At 43.6% G+C, this 25,554-nt stretch overlaps 1 protein-coding gene across 1 annotated transcript; it reads right to left on the bottom strand.

Annotated features, from left to right (window-relative positions):
* Nucleotides 1-664: 664 nt before the first annotated feature.
* Nucleotides 665-3,162, bottom strand: RTP1 (receptor transporter protein 1; the record flags this gene model as incomplete). Its single annotated transcript, XM_079763879.1, has 2 exons — nt 665-1,184; nt 2,891-3,162. 2 exons carry the CDS (start codon nt 3,160-3,162, stop codon nt 665-667), a joined length of 792 nt encoding a protein of 263 aa, XP_079620005.1.
* Nucleotides 3,163-25,554: the final 22,392 nt, after the last annotated feature.

Below are 25,554 nucleotides of genomic sequence, written 5' to 3'. Positions count from 1 at the left end.
GCCTGAAGAAGAGAAACAAGGGACCCTGTGGACCCAGCAGCAAAAGGACAACCCAGTGCCCAACTCGCTCTCTTCTAAAGGAACCTCTGCTGAGTGCATGGAGGCAGAGCTATGTATGGTTGAGGTTCAGACACTAGGCAGAGGCTAATTTAAGGCTGCAGCTCCAGATGTGGGAGATATGGCGGGGGGGGGGGGGGGGGTATAAGAAAACAGAGATGCACTCATCACCGAGGAAAGGCCTTTGGAGATCACTTAGTCCTGTAGTTTTCAAACTTTTTTTTAAAAGCAGTTGGCCTTTTTTTATATACAAATTTTTTAATGGAACTCCAAGATGGAACTGTTCTGATTAAAGCAACAGGAGGAGGAGGAGGATGCATGGTTTGACCAGGATGACCCAGACATACAATCTACCTTCCAAATCCAAAAGTCACCTATGCAGAAATTTGGGGCCTTGTGGGTTTCATTTTGAAAAACCAACGATCTAGTCCAAACCCATGATATTATACATGGAAAAGCTGGGTGAGCTGTCCAGGGAACCCGCTGAGTCCATGGCAGCACCAGTGCTAGATCTTAACCCCACTCCCAACCCAGGTCTCTCTGCACCCCTCCCACTAGCCCCCTAGCCTTGGGTCCCTAGAGTTCCCTGGGGCCCACCAAGGGAATCTTAGACTGAGCTGCGGAAGGAGAACTGCAGGTAGATGATCAGCAGCAGGACCGTGGCCCAAAACAAGCACCAGGGGATAGAGCAGAAATTGGAGCCAGAACCCGTCTCAGCTTGCGGTTTGGAGGGGCTAGGTGCCGGCTTGAAAGTGTAGATGGCCGCCTCCTCCTCCAGCAGCTTCTGGCTGGGCTTCCAGTGCACGATGCCCTCCTGGCAGGCCTCGCAGAACTCACTGCGGTGCCTCCTGTTGTCTTGGCGGCTGGCCACATGGATGCGGTAGTGGCCACCGCGCTCGCCGTAGCACTGCTCGCGCAGGCTGGTGATGAGGTTGTCCACCAGGCTCTCGATGTTCTCCTCCAGCATGCTGGACTCGTCCAGATGAGCCGTGCCACACTCGTAGCACAGCTGCTTGAAGACGCGCATGCGCACCGAGCCCGCGCGCTGGGCCCGGTCCAGGTACATGTGGAAGAGGATGACCACGTGGGGCGACTGCCAGGTGTGCCAGCACCAGGAGCAGTGGAACCTGCGAGGATGGGAGAGAGGTAGGAGGAAAGAAAGGAATGGAAACAGGGGAAACAGCTGCAGGAAGTCAATGAGGGTCAGTAGGCAGAGCATGGAGACGGTGTGTTTGTGATCCTTTGGGTCATTAGCTTTCCCCAGGTGGCTGCCCAGCCTGCCCCTTTGTGTGTGCTGCTAGGCCCAGAGCACACTCCTTGGATGCACCTGGCATCCAGCAACGCTCTGCCAGTCACTCAGGCCCACCTCCGCGGTGCTTTGTGGAGGCCTCAGCTCCCTCCATCCCAATGCCCTCAGGCCTTGCCCTTGGGCCTTGGCTCTGGCATCTTTCCTCCTCTGTAAAACATGCAAGGGCACTAGATGATCGGAGGCACACTGCATGATATATGAATCACATGATCTATCCACACATTCTTACCTGTCAACATTGACTGTGAAAAGGCTAGACCTAAGTCAGGAGAAAATAATACTATTATCACTTATCAGCCTCCAGTGAGAGACAGGATTAATGCATCCCAAGGCCTGGAAGTGCAGGCAATCCAGGCCCAGAATGAGCACACGGGGGGCAGCTGGGATCACAGGTCACCAGACTGTCTGGAGGAGCCACAGCCCTCTCCATTTAGCCCTGCAAGCCTTCCAAGTCTTTAGAGAAGCTCCTGGGCTCTGCCAGGAAGTGCCCAGCCTCTTGTGCCCTCAGCAAATACCCAGCTGTTTGCACCCCTTCCATCAGCCAATTGAGGAGCCTTCACATTTTCATTCTCATCTCTTCTCTTTTACTCATATCTTTGAGGACTCTTTCCCCTCTCTCAGACTAGACTACAAAACTTGGATTAGAAAATGTCAAAACCTTAGAAATCATCCAATTAACTCTTTGTTTTATTCTGAGGCAGAGAGAATAAGAAAGCAATCCACATACATGTAGCTAGTTAGACGCAGAGCCAGTACCCTGCACATGGCAAGTGCCCAGTGGAAGTTTCTTGAATTGAGTTAAATAGACTGAACCAGGCCAGGAAGGAAGGCCTTGCTTCTGACCCTCAGACTGCCCACTTAGTCTCCCTATTTTATGTCCCAAAGATAAGTTTTGATATAATAGACCCATGGACAAGAGTGATGGAAAGTGATCTCAGATATTATTGCACATACCTAGCTAGGGGCCTTTATCGAAATGAAGATTCTGATTCAGTAGGTCTAGAATGGGGTTCAAGTTCTTCATCTTTAACAGGTTCCATGTGATTTTGATGCTGCTGGTCCAGGAAGCACAAGACAAGGATCTAGGCTAACCTCTCCTTTTGCAAATGGGAAAGTGAGGTCCAAGATGGAAATTGAGTTGCTCAAGGGCCACAGAGCTAAGAGTAGACCCAGTTTCTACACACTTCTTGTGTTCAGTATTTTATATTAAGTCAATCTGAATTAAAGAGAGTGAAATGGAACTGTCCCAAGATCCCAGAGTTTAGAACTAATGAATATATTCCACCTCTTTTCTAGAAGGGGAAACTTGGGCTTGGAGGAGAAAGGTTACACAGGTGCTCAGTGGAAGAGTGGGAAACAAATTCAGGTATCTCAACTCCCAGTTAAGGACTCTTTCTCTGCCTCCAGTCTACATGGACCCAAGAGTGCGACTGACTCTTACTTAGTGCCTGGCTTCTCCATGTCTCTGTCTCTACTGGGAGGTGCCCCAGTGGCTACCTGCAGGACCCTTACGAGACTACTCACCTGCCGGAGGCATGCAATTCCAGGTACTGCTTCCAGCCAGGGGCCAGCACATTGTGCTTGAGGTTGGGGTCTATAATGAGGTCCCAGCTGTCAGCCGGCTTTGCCACCTCCATCTTCTCATAGAAGGCTTTCTTCCATTCACCTGTGGTCACGCTTTTACACATGGTCTCGTCAGTGGTGAGGGAGGGCAAGCTGCACCTGAGTGAGAACACGGAGAGTGAGGGCAGGTGCAGGGTAGGGCAGCGCAGTCTCCACGGTCTAAAAATCCTCATCTACAGGACCAGAGGAAGCAGGACCTGGCTCCCTCCTTTGTCCGCAATGGAACCTGTTTCCAAGGCAACCCGGCAGGGCCCCAGAGATAGAGCTTGGGGAGAAGGAAGTCTCTGGAAGGATGTTTCAGGGCCCTGAGGCTGCGAATGCAGGATTTGTGTGTCTAGGTCACCCAAGATAGAATGGGGGTCCTGAAAGGAGGCTGAGCTTCAGAGCATCTCACTCTGGCCTGCAAAGGGCATGCGGAGATGAGGACCTGTGAGCTAGCTCAGCTTCACCTTGCTGTCCCTGGAGACATCATCAGCATCTGGCTGCTATGGTAACCATGATGCCTTAGGGAGCCTAAGAGAAATAAGGGATGAGAAGATTAAACCTGTTAATAGATGCAGCAATAATAATAAACTCTCTCTGTACCTCCACCCATCCTGTGACCAAGACTTTGACATTTACAAAAACTAGTGGAGGTATCTTGACCCACAGTTTTTATTGCTGCTGTACAGGTTGGGAACCTGGGACTTACCTCGCTTATACATGGTAGAGCTCCTATCCAAATCCAAGTAATTAAGCCCCTACAAATTTATTAATTTATTCGTTTCAAACATACCCATGTGGCAGGCTCTCTTCCAGGTGGTTGTAACTGAGTATGTACCCACCCACCAAAATGCAACAGGATCTGTGCTATGACAACATTTACAAGAGCAGCCCTGTGCACACAGGTGGGAGCCATTGCATCAGCGGGGCGGAGCGGAAAAGAGGATTTTCAACTTCACTATAGAAGAGGAACACAATATCCACGGAAAAAGCAGCCTTTACTATAGGTGCCTCTCCTGCTAGTTTCCAATAAATTATTTTTCCTTTATAAATGTCGTACAGGTTTATTCTAGAAAAATTGGAAAATAAAGATAAAATAAGGCAAAAGTAAGACTCTTCCTAATACCCATACTCAAGATTATCACCATTAACATTATGATATTTACACCTTGCCTGCCATTGTCTGTACATGTATGTGTGTATGCATGTATGTGTATATAATATATACACACATTCTACATACCACATACCACTCTGTGATCTATTTTTTAAATAACAATATATCATGAGTATTTTTCTAGGTCCTTAATAATATTCTATCTTGTAGTCTACCTAAGTTCTGTTATGTGATTCAGCATAACTTGTCTAGCCAGTCCTTTATTTGGGGGCATACATTATATTAATCTCTCACAATTACACTCTTGCTACCTATTTGTATAAAACTTACTGATGAAGCTCATGGACCTGCATTCCAGGCATCAGAAACAATGCTTCCTGCAGCTGAAAAACACATCCCTTTACTCTCTGCAAAAGCTTTGTGTAGCTAGAAGAATCTGAGCAAGCTCTTCAAACAATATGACTATGGACAGCCCTTAAGTCCTGAAGTTTAGTGATGAAAAAAGGTTTTAATCTCCCATCTGGTACTGAAGATCATCTTCCAAGTGCTCGCCCTACCTTTGTATGAATGCTTGACTCCTTAATGTCCTCTATTTTAGCCTCAGCTTATTCATCTTAGCAATGGGTAATTATGAAGTGTTAACTATAGTGATTAAAGCAGGATCTCTGGAATCACTTGCCTGGGGGACATTTTTTTTTTTTGGGGGGGGGGGTGTTGTGTTTTGTTTTGTTTTGTTTGTAATTCCCTTATATCTTGCTAGGTAGATATGCTAATATATGTAATGTGTATTATTTCATTCTGGCAAACTATTTGTTGGTGTTTTAGGTGAATATACTTTAAATCTGTATAGTAACAGCAACATATAGTCCTTACTAGGTATCAATCATTGTCGTGAGTGCATAATACATATTAATTTATCTTATTCCAGTAACCTCTATAGTTAGGTAATAATAAGAATCGCAGCTCCATTTTGCACATATGTAAGTTAAGCAGAGAGGTTAGATAACTTGCCAAAATTCCACAGCTAATAGTTAATGGAACTGGGATTTGAACCTACATGACTGACTCCAAAGCCCCAGCTTAATTACTGCACTGCCCACATGGAATCTAAAAACATTCTCTGAATATATGTCTTTCTACTTTCTCATCAGTTGGATATGGTCATTTCATACTCTGAGAATTGAAATTCATATTTGTTCAGCAAATGGTTCACTAGGCCACACTGAGGCCACAGCCCCCAGGAAGAGGATGAGGTGTATTTGACCAGCCAGGCTCCCTGTTCCTACTACAGAGACCACCTCTGCTGCTGAACCTATGGAGCAACAGGTCCACAGATTCCTGATGTCCAGCGTAAATATTTTGGAGCTGAAAGAAAAATTCAATGTGAAATCTTACCAAAGAAAATATAGTGCATAAAGCCATCTCTACGTACACCATTCTTACAAAGCCGTAATCATTTGATGTCAGGTGCCCTGGTTCAGAGGAAAGAGCAATGAACTGGAAGTCAGGAGACATCCTATATAATAGAAGGCTAATATGCAAATCAACCAAACAACGGAACGACCGGTCACTATGAGGCACACTGACCACCAGGGGGGCAGATGTTCAATGCAGGAGCTGTCCCCTGGTGGTCAGTGTGCTCCCACAGGAGGAGCACCACTCAGCCAGAATCCGGGCTCACTGCTGGTGAGCGCAGCGGCGATGGCAGGAGCCTCTCCCACCTATGTGGCAGTTGGATATCCCCCAAGGACTCCCGGACTGTGAGAGGGCACAGGCCAGGCTGAGGGACAAATCCCCCCCCCCCCCGCCCCGCCGCCCCGCAAGTGCACAAATTTCGTACACTGGGGCCTCTGGTAAATATATATTTCAGCATTGATACTGGCTGGCTCAATGACCTTCAGCAAGTCATTTCTCTTGGCCTCAGTTTGTCCATCGGTTCAATGAAAAATTAGAGTGGATGGTAACGCTGAGGTCCCCTCTGACTGTGGCCATATGTGGATTGAAGAGCTTTATACTTAGAAACTGGAATCCTTGGAGAGCAGGAGGTAGGACGGAAGCCACTGGATGGAGGGCAGCTTCTAATGCAGCATTGTAGGCAGTGCCTGGAGTCAGGGTCTATCTCCTTGGGGGCTGCTACATAGTTAAAAAGTGGAGAAGTATCACTTTACTAGCTTTATACTGGACACAGTAAGTCGGACAGATATTAAATCAGAACCACTGGCCTGGCTGATGTGTCTCAGTTGGTTGGGCGTCATCCCATGCACCAGGAGGTCTCCAATTCTATTCCTGGTCAGGACACATGCCCAGGTTTTGGGCTCAATCTCCAGTAGGGGGTGTGTAAGAGGCAGCCAATCAATGTTTCTTTCTCTTCCATATTTCTATCTCTCTCTCATTTCCCTTCCTCTCTCTGAAATCAATAAAACATATTTTTTTAAAAAAAATCAGAGCCACTGAATGCTAACACTGGAAAGGATTTTAAGTTCATTAATTTTTTTAGTCTTCAAGTAAGTATTCTTGCCTCTGAATTAAAGCAAGAATACTGAGAAGTAAAGCCCAGAGAAGTAAAGTGACTTAATCATCCTCAGAAGTATGATGGGAGAGTCTCAGGTTGCAGCATGGGCCATGGTGAGAATGGAAGCTGAGGACATTCCCAGAAAGTATGTGAAGCTGAGAGAAGCGTATCGAACTTGTCCTGAAGCCAAAGTGTATTACCCAGCACCAGGAACAAATTCTCTAGAAGTATTTTGCATCTGTTGCTACAATAAACATTATGATGAAAAACAAGAACACAGAAAGTAAGAATTGCCGGAGTTGTGTGTGTGCATGTGTGTGTGCAACCAGCTGATGCAATCCCCATTGGCACAAATTAAGCTTAAAGCCTGAGCTTGCTATGCAGAGGCCAATGTAAAGCATCCTTCTATATAGCAGAATGTTTTATCTAATAAAATAATATTTCTATCAAGACAAATAATCCTATGATATTGCAACTTGCTCTCTGTCAAATGAACTCTGATGCCCTGAAATGTACACTTTTGAGATTGCCAGTTTAGATAGATATCAATGGCCTCACCTTGACCAATTTAAAGTGCATGCTATGAATAGTTTAAATTCATAAAATGGTTTAAAACTAAATTCCAACTAGAAAATAGAGTGGTAAAAAAAAAAAAAAAACCTAAAGAAAGGAAACCATGTCTCTAATTTGTTGTTTGGCTCAATAAGAAATATTTTATAAAGCTTATTATTTTATTGCTGTTTATCAAAATGCTATAAACATTTAAACATTGCCACTCTTGAAATAATGCAGTAATGAAAAGTGATTCTCAATAGGTGCAATTCTAAAACCCTAAGGGACATTTGGGAAGGGAGAGGAGTATGTTTGGGGGCTGGGTCAATGACTAGAAGTTTCTACTGACACTCAGTGCCCAGAGAACCAAAAATATAAATGTGCCTAACAATTCCACAACAGAGGATTTTCCTTCTCAACATGACCCACACTTGCTGAGCCTGAGCAGTCAGCTCCTCCGTGATCGACTAGTTTAGGGATCAAAGAGCCCAGGTAGTAGTTTCAACTTCCACTTTAATGGAACTATTGTTTTGTTCCTGGTGGAAACATTCCTCCCTTGGGAACCAAGACCTCTAAACCAGCAGAGTCCAAAGTTGTGGGGATAGGAAGCAAAGAATAAAACAAAATACAAAAAAAAATTACTAATGTATTTTAGAGGTAATTTTGAGAGAGTTTTTCTACCTCTTCATTCCTGGAGCTGGGAAAAGCAGCACCAAATCTTGGTTGCTAATTCAAAACATATGCTTATCCTAGAGAACATTAACACAACCCTGCAAAATGCCATCACCTAGATGGCTCTATACCAGTCTTCCAAAGGCCATCCTGCTGTTCAATCAGGCCAGATGCTTCAGGATAACGGGGGATATGGTGAGACAAATGAGTTCCATGAGGATGAGCTCAATGCCAGATTTAATTTGCTTTAAAATTAGCTCCTGGCCTTAGCTGGTTTGACTCAGTGGATAGAGTGTCAGCCTGTGGACTGAAGGGTCCCGGGTTCCTTTCCAGTCAAGGGCACATGCCCGGGTTGCAGGCTCAATACCCAGTAGGGAATGTGTAGGAGGCAGATCAAGGATTCTCTCTCATCACTGATGTTTCTATCTCTCTCTCCCTCTCCCTTCCTCTCTGAAATCAATAAAAATATATTAAAACTAGAGGCCTGGTGCACAAATTTGTGCACACGTGGAGTTCCTTGACCTGGCCAGTGATCAGGGCCCATTGGGGGGACTGGCTGGCCAGGAGGAGGGACTGCAGGAGGTTGGCCAGCTGCAGGAGTTTGGCTGTGGGATTGCACTGACCACCAGGGGGCAACTCCTGTATTGAGCATCTGACCTCTGGTAGTCAGTGCGCATCATTTGGTCACTTAGGCTTTTGTGTGTGTGTGTGTGTGTATATATATATATATATATATATATATATATATATATATATATGAGCTCCTGGTCAGAAGCAATGCTTCACAGAATATTACCATGGTAAATAGGGTATTTTCTAAGTCCACTGCTGAGTGTCCATCCAAATGTTGTTAGCAAAAATCAACACTAAACCCTTGATAGGGACTCAATTCAGTGGGGAGCAGAGCTTTGTTCTCACTGAAGTAGACAATTACTATGGATATAGGTTTGCCTTCCTCTTCACTATACTTTAGCCATTCATGGACTTTCAGAATGCCTTATTCACTATTATGGTATAGCTCCACTTGGGCCTCTCAACTTACCTGCTTAGGCTTCCTCACTGCATGGTGGTTGGTTTCAGAGTAACTTGCCAAGCGTAGCTCTTACCCTTTCTTAACCCACCTAGCCAATGACTTTCTTTTCCCAGAATAGGACCTGGCTTTCTACCTTTCTTTCTTCTTGCTGTTTCTTCCATTTGAAATGCATTGTTTCCATCTTCACAGTGCCCAATTTTACCCAACCTGATATGCTCACTCCCCTATTCTGGGATGGGGTAGGGAGTTCCTATGTTCTCTGTAGCATCCCACATTTTCCATCCCATACTTATAAAAATTGTTAGCATTTAGTAAACACTTACTATATGCCAAGCAGGCACCTTGTTAAAGGTCCACATTTTATCCTCACACCAACCCTATAAGGTAGATATTGTTTTTCTGCCTTTCATTCGTAACTCAAATAAGCCTTGAAATGATTCAACAACTTGGCAGGTGGTAAAGGAGGGATTTACACTTACCAAGTTATTTTGAGTATGAGTGACCTGTGATATGATAACAATTCTAATAGTTCACAAGCCTCTTAAGGGCAGGGCTGTGTTTGCCAGAACAGCAAGGGCTCAGTGCTCTTGTCTGGGAACCTAGGCTGATTTACAGAAGGAGAGGAGGGATCTCTGAGCCCAAGAAACAGGACTGAACTTCCTGCTTTCAGGAACCTCCACTCAGATAGGAAAACGACATCACATAATCTTGGTCCCCCTTAACCACAAAACAGAAGCAAAGAAACACATCTGAAAACTTACTCTCCACATGCTGAGTAACCTACCACTTAGAGATTGTCAAGGGCTTGATTATCTCACTCCCGCTCTGAGGTAAGAGGCAGCGATGTGTCCCTTGGGTAATAGTATCTGTAGACATTTTATAGATTACTAACTAAGTAACTCATCAAGTGGAGGGGGCATTTGCTAACACATTAGAGTCCATCACTGTTACTCCTGGGCTCTTCCTACTGACTGTCTCAGTGTCACACCTGCTGTGCACAGGTTCAGTCCTATGAGAGATGAAGACTGGATTCTGGAATCAGTCTGTCTGCATTCAAATCTTGGCTTCACCTCTTCCTAGCTGGGTGACAATGGGCTTGATGACCTAATCTCCCTAAGTCTCAAATTCCTATATGTAAAGTGAACAAAATAAATGAGATAATATGTGTAGAGTACTTAGGATAGTATTTGGTACATAGTAAATGTTGAGTAAATCTAGTCATTATTATATCATCTCTGGGCTGGATCTTTGGGATTGGCAGATTATAGATCAACTGCCAATCCCAAAGAAAGAACATTCTCTCTACCCTTGTTCACATTTCCAACTTTTTCTTGAATATCTCCTCCTATAGTCAACTCACTACTTCATAACCTGCCTGATTTTGACAAACACCGTCTTTTATCAAACTGTTTCAATGAGTTGAGTCATCTGTTTTCCTGTTTCATTCCTACAGTGATCTTGGGTTTGTCTTCTGGACCCATGTTAATTTTGTGTTATACCACCCGCACCCCTACCCCATTTTATAACACCCTTCAGATACTTAAAGGCAGCAGCTATTACAGTCTTTAGAGCTTTCCCATCCCTCATCTCAAGGCACAAGCCTCCAAAATGGCCTGTGACTAAACTTTAATTAAATACAGAATGTTGAAGTCCTGAGGTCTCCAGGGAACACCTGCACACCTGAAGCTCCCTACCATCTTTGATGTATTAACACATGAAAACATCTCCAGGGTAAGATCCCTTGGACTTCTGTCCCACTCCATTCGATTCACTCTATACTTTATCCCGAGTCTTTAAAAGACATTTACTTTGGGAAATCAGGACTTCTTTTTTTTAAAAAAAATATATATTTTATTGATTTTTTACAGAGAGGAAGAGAGAGGGATAGAGAGTTAGAAACATCGATGAGAGAGAAACATCGATCAGCTGCCTCTTGCACACCCCCTACTGGGGATGTGCCTGCAACCAAGGTACATGCCCTTGACCGGAATCGAACCTGGGACCCTTGAGTCAGCAGGCCAACGCTCTATCCACTGAGCCAAACTGGTTTCGGCAGGACTTCTTTAATCACAATGCTCTGGAGCTTGAAGACCTGAACAGACTTTAAAGTATTTCAAAATGTCTCCCACTTTCTATATTCATGTTGCTCTGTCCCTCATCTCTACATATCAAAACTGGCCTTCATCTTATGACCAGGTCAAAGATACCTCCCCAAGGAGCCTTCTTAGATTCTCTACTGAGGATATCTCTCCTGCTTGATATTTTATTTATTCCTTTATTATTTGGGTCATTATCTCTTCATACTTTGTATGAAGGCCAAACCCACATCTGATTTCCCTCTATCTCATTCATCACTGTGGCTGCAGAATGGAGATGATTGTGTGGGTGAAGATAGAATACCCATATTGTGTATATCTCCTGATATCACGCCAGATCTCCACCCTGATTTCCTCCTGTCTGCAGATGCCTTCATTCCTTAGCTGGGAATACTAGGAGTGCTGATGGCTCACTGGGAATTGCCCTTCACAAGCAAATTGGGACAACTCTGATGGGCTATCTCTGTGAAGAACTCCCCACAGTATCAGCTGAGTCTTAGCTGAAACTACATTGCATGACAGTTTCTTGACTGGCCAATTCTGCTATCTTCACCTCCCTGCAGGTACAACCCTTGAGAGTGCTTTTCAGTAAATTCTGCATACAACTCTCCAGCTCAGAGCATGTTTCCAGGAAACTCACTCTAAAGGGCATTCTTAAACTACACAGGACATCACTGCTGCCACACACTTGGTGCATCTTGCCTTCCTTAACAATCTTCAACAAGTGAACATGGGACCAAGGGAATGGGATGTAAGACATGAAGTCAAAGGGAGGGAGCTGCAAGGAAGAGAAACTTTCCCAGGAGTCCCAGGGCCTGAGGGGATTTGGAACATTAGAACCTAACACACCCTCCATGACACGGGATAGAGAATGAGGGGAAGATTTAATGATGTCAACCATGTCATCCTTAGTAGGGACTATAAACTGAAAGGGACAAAGGGAAAATAGGGAAAGATGAAGAGGAAGGAAAAAAAGGGAGGGAGGGCAAGTAGAGGGGATGAAAGAGGATAGGAAGTGTGTGGAACAGTGAAAGACTCAGAGAGATAAAGGAGCCACAGAAAGGAAGAAACAGCTGGAGACAAAAGAAGGGAAGAAGATTCTTAACGCATGATTTTAATTCCTATAGTGCCCTCTTTAAGTTTGTACTTCCTTTATACCTTTAGAGTAGTCCTATGCTTTTCTGTGGCTTGTTTTTATAGAATGCAGTTGGGTTGGGTTTTTATTTTAACGTGGCTCGATCTGGTTTGGTTTGTGTGTGTTTTCCTATTTGCTCAAATTTGAAAGAAGATGCTCAGTATTTTCCAGCAGGCAGTGGCATGGGTTCCTCTCATGCAGATCACCCCGGAGCCTGGTGGCTGTCCTGTGGACACGTAGCAGGAACAGCTCACCCAGGCTGGGAAGGAACCTTTCACTTCTCCCACTGCCCATTTGTGTGACTATGAAGAGGAGACAAGATTGGACCACCTTATGGCCGTTCATTACAGAGCCACAACAAAAAGAAGCAAAATCCAAAAAGGCATTGAAAAACAATTTCTATTTTATTGGCATCTTTCAGAGAAGTGCTAGATGGGGAATTACATTATATAACACAAAACAAAGTGTCCTAAACTTAACTTTTCATCAATCCATTTCTCACCTCCCAAAGCAACTATCCCTCTAAAATCTTTTTTCTTTTTCTATCTTCCAAACCACATAGAAACCCATTCCTTGCTGGCTCTCCTGAGTTCCTCAGTACCCCTGTCACATACATACATACACACACACACACACACACACACACACACACACACACACACACACAATTGTTGACTTACTAGTTCTCCGTTACTTCTGTGGGCACGACAGGCTTATGCAGGGAAGGAAGGGAAGGACAGAGTTGTTTCAGAAACCTAAGCCCCTGAGTGCCCCTCCCCAGGCTCCTTCTCTGCCTGGCTATTTTTATATCTTATGCCAGGAAGAAACTAACACAGACTCTTTCTCCCACCCAGGGAATTGCTGTGTCCAGTGGATATGGCGACTTAAAGCGGGGGGAGAGGGTTGACATAGCCTGGAGAGGGGACAGGAGGGAGGGGAATGTCAAATTTGCTTTCCAACATCCTCATGACTAGCTTTGTCATTCTGTTTCAAAGTGAAAGATTTATTTTGAACATCCCCACATCTCACTTAGTAGGACATTTCCCAGACGCTGGCAAATGGTCCACACCATCTTTATTTCCCCAGTGCTATGGTAATTGTGTCCTTGGTGTGTTTTTGCACATTTTGGTGGGAAGTAGGTCTGTAAGTTCCCCGAGCTACTGCAAATAGAACCTCTCTGGAGGAAAGAATCCTGAATTCAGGCCCAGGATTCAGCGATCAACTAAATAGAGATTACATCACCCGCAGGGAATGGGTTTCCAGTCAACCCTCAAGCCACCAGGGACCAAATCCAGCAGACACCTTTCCTAGGAGAGAATCCTGTGCAGAGTTAAAGTGGATGCTCCTCGGGCTTTTGGCCAAGGGCAGCCCAACCTGTTTCTTTTCAGATGACGACCACACTTGAAAAGTTTCTGTTTAGCCAATACCTTGGCTATTTGTAGAGTCAGCCTTTATTTTCTGTTTCTATTTTGTTGTTGTTGGGTTTTTTTTCTTTTTTAGAAATTTTGCCAGTGATTCATATAGTTTCATTCCGGAAGACCTGGATTTGAACATTAGGATGTAGTGGACATCTGGTATGACTCAGTCTTGTCTTATAATTAGAAAGAGACATGCTTACATTGTAGGTATGTGGATGGGCTTCATTTAGTACCTAGGCTGGTACATATATATTAATTCATACATAACTGACTTCACACTGACAGCCAAATTAAATCTTAAACTAGCACTAACTGTAATGCATTAGGTGTTCACATTATGAAGTCTTGACGCTGTAGTCCACTCAGGTCCAACTCTACATGTGTTATGTTCCAGATGAATATGACAAGAGCCAAACAAATAATTAAGAGGAAATTTATTCACTTGCTTTTCCTAGAGAAGAAAAAAGGTTCAAAGTCACAAGCTGCAGCAACATTTCTCATATTCCGGTTTCTCCCCTCTGCTTTCAACTCTGTGCCCTCTGGCTCCTCCCATTGGCTACCTCCATCTCTCCACCAGGTTGCCCACCTCCAGCCTCTGTGGCTTTGGTTTCCTCACTTCTCACCCTTCTACCTCCTCCCTAGGTCATTTTTCTCTGTTTTATAGTGTGAGGGATGGGGAAGTACCGGGGAGAGTCGGGGAAGGGTGACCTGGCATTATTGTGTTCACTTTGGCAGGCTGGAGTGAGAAGAAAGTATGTGGATAATTCCTGATTAATAAATTTTTACAACAGAATCTTATGCATATAAATGATAAAGGTACAATCATAAATTTATTTTATTTGATGTCTCATAAAGCATTATCATAATAATAAAATAAATGTATGCCCCAACTTTCTTGAAAAATAGTGTAAAGTAGCTTTCAAAGATATGTAAAATATAAAAATATGTGCTATCCTTTAAAATAGCCAAAAAGATGTAATGAAATAATATAGCATTTCCATTCAATACAGCAATCTCATGTTTAAAAATATATTGCCCAAAATACACTGGCAACAATATAAATGGTATACACAAAAAGCTGTTCATTGCAATGCGATTTGCAGTAACCAAAGACTGAAAACAATCTAAATGCTGATCAGTAGGGTGCTAGAGGAATAAAATATGGAACATCCTCCCAGGGGAGAACTGTGTTGCTGAACAAAGGTATGGGGTCGTCTCTGTAAGCTGTTATAGAGTAATCACCAGTGTATACTCCTAACTTAAAAAAAGAAAAAAACAACTGAAGATCAGAAATGTATATATAGCTTGCTACCTTTTATCTAAGCATGGGAGATAAATATTTACATATATTTAAAATAAATGGAAGGATTTAAAAAAAAAAGAACATTTTTGCCTATTAGGAAAGGAGGAAACAGGATGGCTCAATCATGAAAAGAAAGACAGCTAGACATTCTGTACCTCCTGATATAATGCCAGAGGCATGGTACAACACTAACCATGAAATACTCATATCAAAAAGTTAAGTCTTAATCAGACCAAGCCTCTAGAATAGATAATCCAGAGAAAATACAGGGTATGGAGGAATGTCTCAAATAACACCACAGGATGCTATCAGCAAAGTCCAAAAGGTGGAAAATTCTATAAGAAACAAGAATTTTTGTCCTGATCGGCATGGCTCAATGGTTAGAGTGTTGGCCTGTGCACTGAAGGGTTGAGGTTTTGATTCTTGTCAAGGGCACATACCTGGGTTTCATGTTCAATCCCCAACCCCAGTAGGGGCAAGTGTAGGAGGCAACCAATCGATGTGTCTCTCTGACATCAATGCGTCTCTCTCTTTTTTTCTCTCTCTCTCTCCCTCTCCTTTTCTCTCTCTTTCTTCCCTTCACTCCCTCCTTTCCACTCCCTCTGAAAATCAATGGAAAAAAATATCTTCAGATGAGGATTAAATAAATAAATAAATAAAAGAAACAGGATTTTGCCTCAAATAAATAAATAGCAAAGGAAAAATATCTATCTATCTAATAAAATGGTAATATGCAAATTGACTGCACCTTCGCTACGCCTAAGCCCCGCCCACCAGTCCCATCCACCAGCCAAGCCATGCCCACCATCCAATCAGAGCGAGTATGCAAATAAACCCGACCAAGATGGCGGGTAATTTGCATACATAGGCACCCAGAGCTGACCCCTGCCATCGGAGGCGGGGAGCTGGGTGTCCGCTAAGGCTCCAGGCCAAAAGCTGCCAGCGCGGCTTTTGGCCTGGTGCAAGAGCGGACTCCCTGCCATCGATTGCAGGGAGCTGGGGGTTTCTTCGGCCTGGTGCACGAGCAGACCCCCTGCAATCGATACCAGGGAGCTGGGCATTGCTTCGGCCTAGTACACCAGCGGACCCCCTGCGATTGATCACCTGGGCAGGGAGCTGGGGGTCTTCTTTCGGCCTGGGCAGGAGCAGACCCCCTGCGATTGATTGTAGGGAGCTGGGGGCCTGCTCCTGCCTAAGAGGCTTTCGGTCTGGGCAGGCCTGGGCAGGGGCTGAGCTGGTGATCAGAAGGAGCTGGAGGTCCCCTTCCCAGGCCTAAAGCTTCGGCCAGAGGCTTTAGGCCTGGGCAGGGACCAGCCCTCCATTGGTGTGAACTATAGAGGAAACACCTTTTCTGACTGCACATTGGCTAAGCTTCCTGTATGTCACTGGTAATATTCTTAGTATCTTGGGTAATAAGAATCCAAAAAGGTGTTCTAGGGTTTTTCCACCACACTTCTGGAGAAAAAACCGAAGGTCTGCTGCTGGAGGGGCTAAGAAATATCATATCCTGCCCTAGCCGGTTTGACTCAGTGGATAGAGCCTCAGCCTGCAGACAGCAGGGTCTGGGTTTGATTCTGATCAAAGGCATGTACCTAGGTTTCAGGCTCCTCCGTGGCCGCGGCCCAGATCAGGGCTCATGCAGGAGGCAACCAATCAAAGTGTTTCTCTCTGTCTTTTCCTTTCTCTTCCACATTCTCTAAAAGTCATTGGAAACATACCCTCAGGTGAGGATAAAAAATAAATAAAGAAATCCATATTCTATGAAAGAAACATCTTGAAAATGCCTAAAGAAAGTTGTCATTTTTTCTTGGTGAAGGGACTGGAGTCGGTGTTGATGAAAACACCTTGGTGGCTGCGGTGACTGACAGTGACTGCAGCAGTGGGGTGATGGGGCTGGTGCCTTCCCCTGATCAGCCCGGTTGCCTCCCACAAAGGGAGGCCAGACTGCAGCTTAGGTATGCTCCCTGTGGGACGCAGGCCTAAGCCGTCAGTAGGACATCCCCTGAGGGCTCCCAGTATGTGAGAGGGGGCAGGTTGGGATGAGGGACCCCCCACCCCCAGTGCACGAATTTCGTGCACCGGGCCCCTAGTATATATATAAGGCTAATATGCTAAGTGTCTGATCATCTGAGCAGTTGCTATGATGCACACTGACCACCAGGGGGGCAGACACTCAATGCAGGAGCAGCCATGACACACCCTGGTCATTTACAGAGAAACAGCACCCTGGACCTGGCACCCACAAAGCAACACTCGGCTTCTCCCAAGTGGGACACAGGCCCTGCCACCACCCTGGAGCAACACCCCACCAAATCTCAGCCAATGCTGCTGAGACCCCAGGGCAGAAAAAGTGGCCCACAACCCAGCCCAGCCCAGAAACGGTCGCTGTGGGTGCGGGGGGGGGTAATGACGTCACATAGCAACGCCTGGCTTCCTCTCCCTAGCAACTAGGCTTCTTGCAGTTTCTTCAGCCCAGGAACACGACTTGCTTTATAGCCAAGTGGAAACATTTTACACTTTAACCAAATGTCTGTGAAGTCTTTCTCCATGCCTCATCTCATTTGATCCTCACAGAAGTCCTGAAGTAGGTAGATAGGAGACTCAGTGGAATCCTATTTTCTTTTCATTGGCCAGAAAATGGATATTTTGAAAGCTTAGAAACTTGACCCGACTGAAAAGAAGTAAGAAATGGTGGACTTTGAAAATGACTTCAGGTTTTCTCACTGCACAGAATATAGTCAAACACTGTTGCAGTTAAAATATTTCACAATGGTTTCCAGACTGAACCCTTTGTTCTCCCTGCATGATCTATAATAATAATCTGCTTCAAGTTGTTATTTACTGCTGTGTTGCTGACAATTACCTGAAAGAGAAGTTGGGGTGGAAAAAGTTTAACTATATCAAAAAGCATGTCTAATTAAGCAAGTTTATTCTATATATATAAAAAACTAAATTGACTCACACATGCGTGATACATATCTCGCTGGCACCAATTGCATGTGTGTGTTTCCATCTGTCATTGTCAATCGTGAATTTGGTTGACACTTCTATTATAGTTAAAGGGCGAATAGCAATATTAAAATATTTCTTCTAATTAATTTTCTTTCAATGTGCACAAATCTGTGCACCAGGCCACTAGTTATAAATTAAAAGAGAATTAATATGTACAACCAAACGTGATGTATGACCTTCTATGGATACTGATAAAATCAAATAGGCTATGAAAACATATTTGAGATAACATGTCTTTGATTTGATTATGGACTGAGTTAGATGAGTCTTGAGGAATTAAGAATTTTGTTAGGTGTGCTGAAACCGGTTTGGCTCAATGGATAGAGCATCGATCTGCGGACTGAAAGGTACCAGGTTCGATTCTGGTCAAGGGCATGTACATTGGCTGCGGGCACATCCCTGGTAGGGGGTGTGCAGGAGGCAGCTGGCCGATGATTCTCTCTCATCGATGTTTCTAGCTCTCTATCCCTCTCCCTTCCTCTGTGTAAAAAATCAATAAAATATATTTTTTTTAAAAAGAATTTTGTTAGGTGTGATAATGTCATTGTGAATTTTTAAGTACTTGTCCAAAATTTTCAGAGATGCACACTGAAGTATATAAGGGTAAAATGGCACGGTATTTAGGACTTGCTTCAAAATTCTCCAGCCATTAACAACAACATAAAAGGAATAAATGATGCAAATATAGCAAAATCTTGATAATTTAAGTCTGGGGGATAGATATACTAGTATGGAGGCTTGTTGTATTATTCTCTTTACTTTTAAGTAGGTTTGAAAATTTCATGCAAAAAAATAATCAGTAAAAATAAACAAAGGGTAAAAAAAAAAAGAGTAGAACTCTAAATAATGAATCCAGGACTAAAGTTTGTTCACAAATGAATTTCATGTATTTCTATACAGGTGTTATGGGGCTGGCCACAAAACTGGCTCCATGTTTGTAGCCACCAAAGTGAAAAGGTAGATGGAAATATTGAGAAGGTTCTTGGGGACTGTACAGCAAAAACAAACAAGACTTTCAGGTAGAGCACCCTTTCTGATGCTGAGTCCTAAGCAAAACCTCTCCTATGGGTCTTCATTAGAGAGCCACTGAGTGGTGCCTCAAAAAGCATCGTCCTCAACAACACATTCACAACAAACCCAGGAAGGCTTCCCTGGGGCTGTGACTGACCTCCTGGGCCCACACTTCACCATCTAGCTCTTTTCGTTCTTTGAGTCTGTGACCCTCAGAAATGCCCAGAGCTCAGCCAAGTGTTGGTTTTTTTTTAATATATTTTTATTTATTTCAGAGAGAAAGGGAGAGGGAGAGAGATATGGAAACATTAATGATGAGAGAGAATCATTGATTGACTGCCTCCTGCATGCCCCCTACTGGGGATCGAGCCTGCAACCCTGGCATGTGCCTTGACCTGGAATTGAACCTGTGACTTCCTGGTTCATAGGTTGATGCTCAACCACTGAGCCACCTCAGCCATGCACATTTCCCTCCCTTTTATCTGAAGTGTTTTGGACTGGGGATGGCTCTCTGTTCTTCGTCCGCTGGGGATCGAGCCCACAACCCAGGCATGTGCCCTTGACCAGAATCGAACCTAGGACCTTTCAGTTTGCAGGCCGACACTCTATCCACTGAGCCAAACCAGCTAGGGAAAGGACTGGATTATTAAGGGACCTCTTCAAGGATTCAAATGCTCTGTGCTCTCAATTTTACAATGGTTTCCAGACTGAACTCTTTTTGAAACATGTTGAACATGCTCTTTACCTAAATTACTTTGTCCAGCCATATTTGCTATTGTTAAAAATAAAATGAAGATTTTATCAGTCACTATGGAATTCAAATCTAGGTGGACAAATTTTTACATAACTCAGATGGAACAGTCTGATCTGAATTAGAGACTGGGTGGTATATATAAAAAAGAAGGTCCCTAAGTGACAAAGGGAAAGAATAATCATCTTTCAGGGTGGCTGAAACTGAAATACAATGAACCGTCATGATGAATACTAATCTGGAGAAGTATGCCATGTATACAAAGACTGCACAAAGAAAACAGTGATCTGGAAGCAAGGATATATTTACTTCAGGATGATTGATGACGTTTCCAAGAAATGCTAGAGAGGTAAGCCAGATCTAAACTCTTCACTTCCTAAACATGACCTCCAAGCCCACAGCATGTCTTTTATCATGCTCTTTCCTTCTCAGATCTTTCCTTAGGTGAAGAAACTGGCATCCTGACAGGTAAAGTGACTCCCAAGATCACAGAGCTACCACAAAGCAGAACTACTCTAAGCACAATGTTCTTTGCATGAAACCAAGACAGTTCAACAAAGAGGGGACTTGAGGGAAAATGAAGGACAGGAAGATGAGAAATGTTGTACAAGGTAGAAGAGGCTGAAGAGAGTTGAAGGGCATTCAGTATTTTGCCAAGTCTCAAGTTATTTTAAAGCCTCAGCAGCGCTTTCTTACAAGAGAAGGAAGAAGGTTGAAGAGAAGAGCAGCATAAGGCTACTCCAACTCCTTAAGTTAGTCCAGTAATGTTACCTACCTTGTCCACATTTTCCCATGTCAGTTCCTGGGTCCACCTGTCATTGGCATTGTGAACAAGCTGATTCAGTTGTGGGCTTGTGATATATCTTCCTCCATCAAATCCACCCAGAGCTTTCCTATCCTTAATAGTAGGCTGAGGGCTATGGAGGGTGGAAAGGGGAGAAAGAGACCTAGATAGACTCTATATCCCTGTATGCTTTCCAGAGAGTACAGTCAGTCCCTTTCTGATGTCAGTCAGGCTTTCTAAGAACTCCTTCCCACTCCCTCCAAACCCTGGGAACCTCGTCTTTCATGGTTCTCAGTCATGGCTCCTCTGCTATTGAGCATCTTGCTCAGCAAACTACAATCTGTATGTGTCCTATAGCCAGTGATCTAAGTTCCATGATGTGTGAATTTCTTGTATAGCATTCAGTTAGCTATCTATTGATGCATAACACATTATCCTAAAAGTTCTTGGCTTAACAACAATAGATATCACTTCACACAGTTTATGTGAGATAATATAATTAGCAAAGAGCTCAGCTGACTCTTTCTGGCTCATTACCTCCCAAAGGTTGCAGTTAAGATATTGACCAGGGCTGCAGTCATCTGAAGGTTTGAGTGGGATTGGAGGTTTCACTTCCAAGATGGCTTGTTCGTGTTGCTGGCTCTTAGCAGGAAGCCTTAGTTTCTTGTCCAGAAGGCTACTGAGCATCCTTTTGACATGGTGACTGGCTTCCCCCCAAAAGAGTAATCCAAGTGGGAATGAGATAGAAGCCACAGTGTTTTTTATGGCCTAGGATCAGAAACCACACTGTCATTTCCACAATATTGTATTGTTTGCATATGTCAGCGCTATTCATGTCTAAGGTCATTATGGAGGGCATGAATATCAGGAGGCAGGAATCATTGGGTGCCATCTCAGAGTCTGGAATATCCACCAAGAGGCCTCCCATCTCTGCCAGGTTGCTTCTAATAATGGGGGCACATTCCACAAGGCAACCTCCTCTACTCTTAGGACTGACAAAAATTCTCTTGCTTTGAATTGTTAATACTAACCCTGTCTTTTTAGTTTTTGTCTGGATGTGGAGGCTCATAAAAGAATTTTAATCCCTCTTTTTTTAGAAAAACAGTCCTTCAGATATTTGAAGACAGTAATTCTGTTCCTCTGAGTCATCCCAAACTACATTTCACTCGCATCCCTTAATTCCTTCAGCCGTGTGTGTGTGTGTGTGTGTGTGTGTGTGTGTGTGTGTGTGTGTAACTTTAGGACAAGATTGATTGTGTATCTTAAAATATTTCTTTGAAAAGAGGTGAGGGCAATTATCTCCTTCACCTACTGTCCCAGCCCTTGTCTCAAAGTCTACTCCTTTCCTTACCCAGGGCATCTGCCCCGTGGGTGATACCCAGATGCCATCTCACCAGCTAACAAAGCCAGGCTTTTCTTGAAAACTTTACTTGGAATCTCTACATCTCTTCTTCCTGGTCTTAACTCAATCCTTCTCAACCAAGCTTCTATTTCATCACTCCCTATTAAGATCATTCTTGCCAAAGTCATCAATGATTTCCATCTTGGAAAATTCATTGTTCAGTTCTCAAATCTCATCTTACTTGACCTCTTAATAGCATTTGGCGGGGGGGGGGGGGCGTTTATTACTTTTCTTTGTTAACTACTATTAAAAATTGGCTTCTGGAACACTAAGCTCTCTTTGTTTCCCTTCTATCGCACAGGCCATACCTGCTCAGTCTCCTTGCTGGCCCCACCCCCTTTTCCAGCTGTCTAAATGATGAGTGACCCAGTGTTCAGTCCTCAGCCTTCTTTTCTTCTACACCCACTCATATATAATCTCACTCAGTTCCATTTATTCCATGGTGACTCCCACATGTATGCTTCTAGTTCTAATCTCTCTCTCCCAGACTTATGTAGCACCTGTTCACTGGACATGTTCACTCGGATGAGTAATAAACATCTCAAAGTTAATGTACCTTAATAGAATTTAAAAAATGTACCCCTCCCTCTGACTACTCTGTCCTCCACCCCTCCACTACCAACTAAGCCCAAATCAGGAGTCATCCTGGACTCCCTATTTCCCTCATTCCACATATCCAATACATCAGCATGTCTTATGGACTTCATTTTCAAAATACATCCTGAATATGACCACTTCTCACAATCTCCACCATTTCATACACTATCCCATTTCTTGCTGGGGTTTTGTAGTAGTTTTCTATTTTACCACCCTGCCTCCACTACCCAACAGCCAGAGTGATCATTTCTAAATGTAAATTAGATCACACCACTCTCCTGCTCAAACTCTCCAATGGATTTCCATCACTCTCAGAGTCAAATCCAAAATTCCTACCACACTTACAATGTCTTACCTATCCCTTCATTTCATCTCTTGCTACTCTCAGCCTCCCTCCTATGCTGTTATCATACTAAACTTCTTGCTGTTCTTTAAGCATACCAAAGGCTTTCCCACCTTAACCCATTTACCCTTTCAGTTCCCTTTACCTACACTCTTCCCCTTCACTTTCACATGGCTTGCTCCTTTATTTCACTCACATTTCTGTATGTCATCTTCTTTGAGTGGCTTTCCACGGACCAACCCATTGCCCTCTGTTTCTTTACTATTAGTTTGTCTTCTTTTTAATACTTATCACTAACTACAACAACAATTATTTGCTTACTTGTCTACTGTATTTGTTTAGTTTTATATTCTAGTGCCCAGAACAATGTCTGGCACTCAAACATCAGTTGGATAAAAGGATGGAATACACATTGAAATAAATTTCCCGAGCTTACTTTCAGAGTGGAGTTTGGTATCTGAATTAATAATATTGTAAAAGCTATGTATTTTAAAAACAAAACATTCTTTTAGGTTCCTGAGCATCTCCCAACTGTATCTTGGCAATTCTATTTATGCCAAATTCCTTTCTGTTCTGATGACTCAAACCTTATCAGAGCTGATCTTGGAGCTAGTAATTAAAGTCTCTCCCTCAGTTGAGTCCTTTACAACTGATAGCTGTGGTCTTCTCAGCCCCTACTCGTAATTTGAGAAAGCTGTTTTGGTGAAACTCTAGCTGGTTTTTGAAGCCTTTTGTTCACTTGAAGAGTAAGAAAAATACATAAATCATGTTGTTATAGTTGTTGTAAAACACAAGGGGGCAGCAAATCCAACTCTTATTTTTTTTTTAAGTGAAACGGGTACCGTGCTCTGATCACTACAATTTGACGTTCAATAGATTGACTAATTTTCAGTATGTCCATACAATGAGAAGTAGGCAGCAATGGAAATGAATGAACTATAGCTACAAGCAGCAACATGGATTAATCTTACAAACAATGTTTAGTGAAAGAAGCAAGATACAAAAGAATATTGGTATGATTGCATTCAAATACAGAGAATACTAAGCTATATGGTTTAGGAGGCATACATAGGTGATCAAACATAAAGAAAAGCAAGGAAATAAAAGTCACAAAAGCGAGGTGTGTGAGGATTAAAGGGCTCATAGGGCGGCACATACTAAAAGCTACAGATCCTAGCAATAACCTATTTTTCATCTTGGCAGAAGTCACATAGGTTCCTAATTTATAACAATTTGCTAAAGTTTACATTAATGGTTTGTGCTCTTCTTTGTATACATGTTTCTATTTCACATTACAATGTTTTTTAAGGAAAAGAAAGTGGTTAAGGAAGTGAGCAAGAAGAGAGAAGCACACAGAGACTGGTAGAGAGAAATAGAGATTAAGAAATACAGTAGCAAAGAGAATCTTGGAGTTAGAAAAGAAGAAAAGAGAGATACTAAGAGAGGGGATAAAAGGGAGAATATGGGGAAGAGATGGGAAGAAAGAGAAAAAAACAGGAGAAGTCCATAAAGAAATTTTGAAAGGAAGATAGTGTGAGGGAGAATATATAAGTAACAAAGGTCATTAAGGAAAGACGAAAATAAAGAGATCAAAGATGATAGGAGAAACAGACGGTGAAGAGGGTTGAAGACAGAAGAAGTCTAAACGATGAAGACACAGAGTTCCTGGGTGGGAGTATCAATCAGAAAATGCAGAAGGACAAGGGGTCAGGGCAGTCAACCCTGAGCCCTCAGGGCGGCTATGTTTTGCAGTGGGCCACAACTAGAATATGACAATGGCAAAGAAAGATGCCAAAGATCTTTGGTGTCAACAAAGCGTTCTTTTTCTGCAGATCTATACAAGACAGGCCGGGCTGAGAAAGTCAGGAGTGGGGCCCAAGCAGGGGTGATGATCCCCAACACACATCAAAGCATGAACACAAGACTTCACAACTCCCATCCCATTGGAGACTTTTATGTAAACTCTACCAATACTCTCTCTTTGCCTGACTACCTTCAGGTTTATAACTTTCCCTCCTCCTACCCACTCCCATCCCCGCATTCCTGGTAACTTGGCAGGAATCTTAGACCTCAGGGAACATGCTGGACACACTGCTGATGCCCTGGAGATATCCACAGTGTCCATGAGGGGGAAAAGGTGGCACAGGCTAGGGCACGTTCCACCCCATTGCTCAGAGAAAGATGTTCACTCAAAATTATACCATGAGCCGGTAAATTAACCAGTTAAACAGGGATTTTACTTAACCTCCTCAGCACCTTATCACTACTCACTTTTCTCTGCAACAAAGGTTTCTATGACTTGGGAAAATTCCAGTATTATTAAGAGTTGATATCTAAATATTGTTATTTTTACTTCTAATCAGAGTGAAATAAACGCTGCCTCTTCCTCCTGTCCAAGCTGTGCCCTTCCCACACAGAAACTTTATCTAAAAACACAACTCTGGTGACCTGAATCCAGATCTGATTTGTTGTGTAAGGCCTTTCTCCTCGAGGAATCCTATCTAATAAAGAGGGGATATGCAAATTGACCATCACATCATCACAAAGATGGCTGTGCCCACAGCAGAGGCAGGGTTTCTGTAACACAAGATGGCTATGCCCACAGCAGAGGCAGGGTTTCTGTAACACAAGATGGCTGCACCCACAGCAGAGTCCGAGTTCCTGTAATGAGCCTTAAGGAGCAATCAGCAGGGACCTGAGGCTGTGTGGCACTGGGCCAGGACAGGGGACCTGAGCCTGCGCCCCCCACCTGGTCTTGATGAGGAACCTCAAGGTAAACCACCCACCCCGGTGCTGGGCCAGGGGACCTCAGGCTGCAACCCCCACCCCGGGCTGGGGGACCTCA

The sequence above is a fragment of the Cnephaeus nilssonii genome, assembly GCF_951640355.1.
Source record: "Cnephaeus nilssonii genome assembly, chromosome: 3".
In the NCBI taxonomy this organism is placed as follows: Eukaryota; Metazoa; Chordata; class Mammalia; order Chiroptera; family Vespertilionidae; genus Cnephaeus; species Cnephaeus nilssonii.
This window is presented reverse-complemented; position numbering and strand designations above follow the sequence as displayed.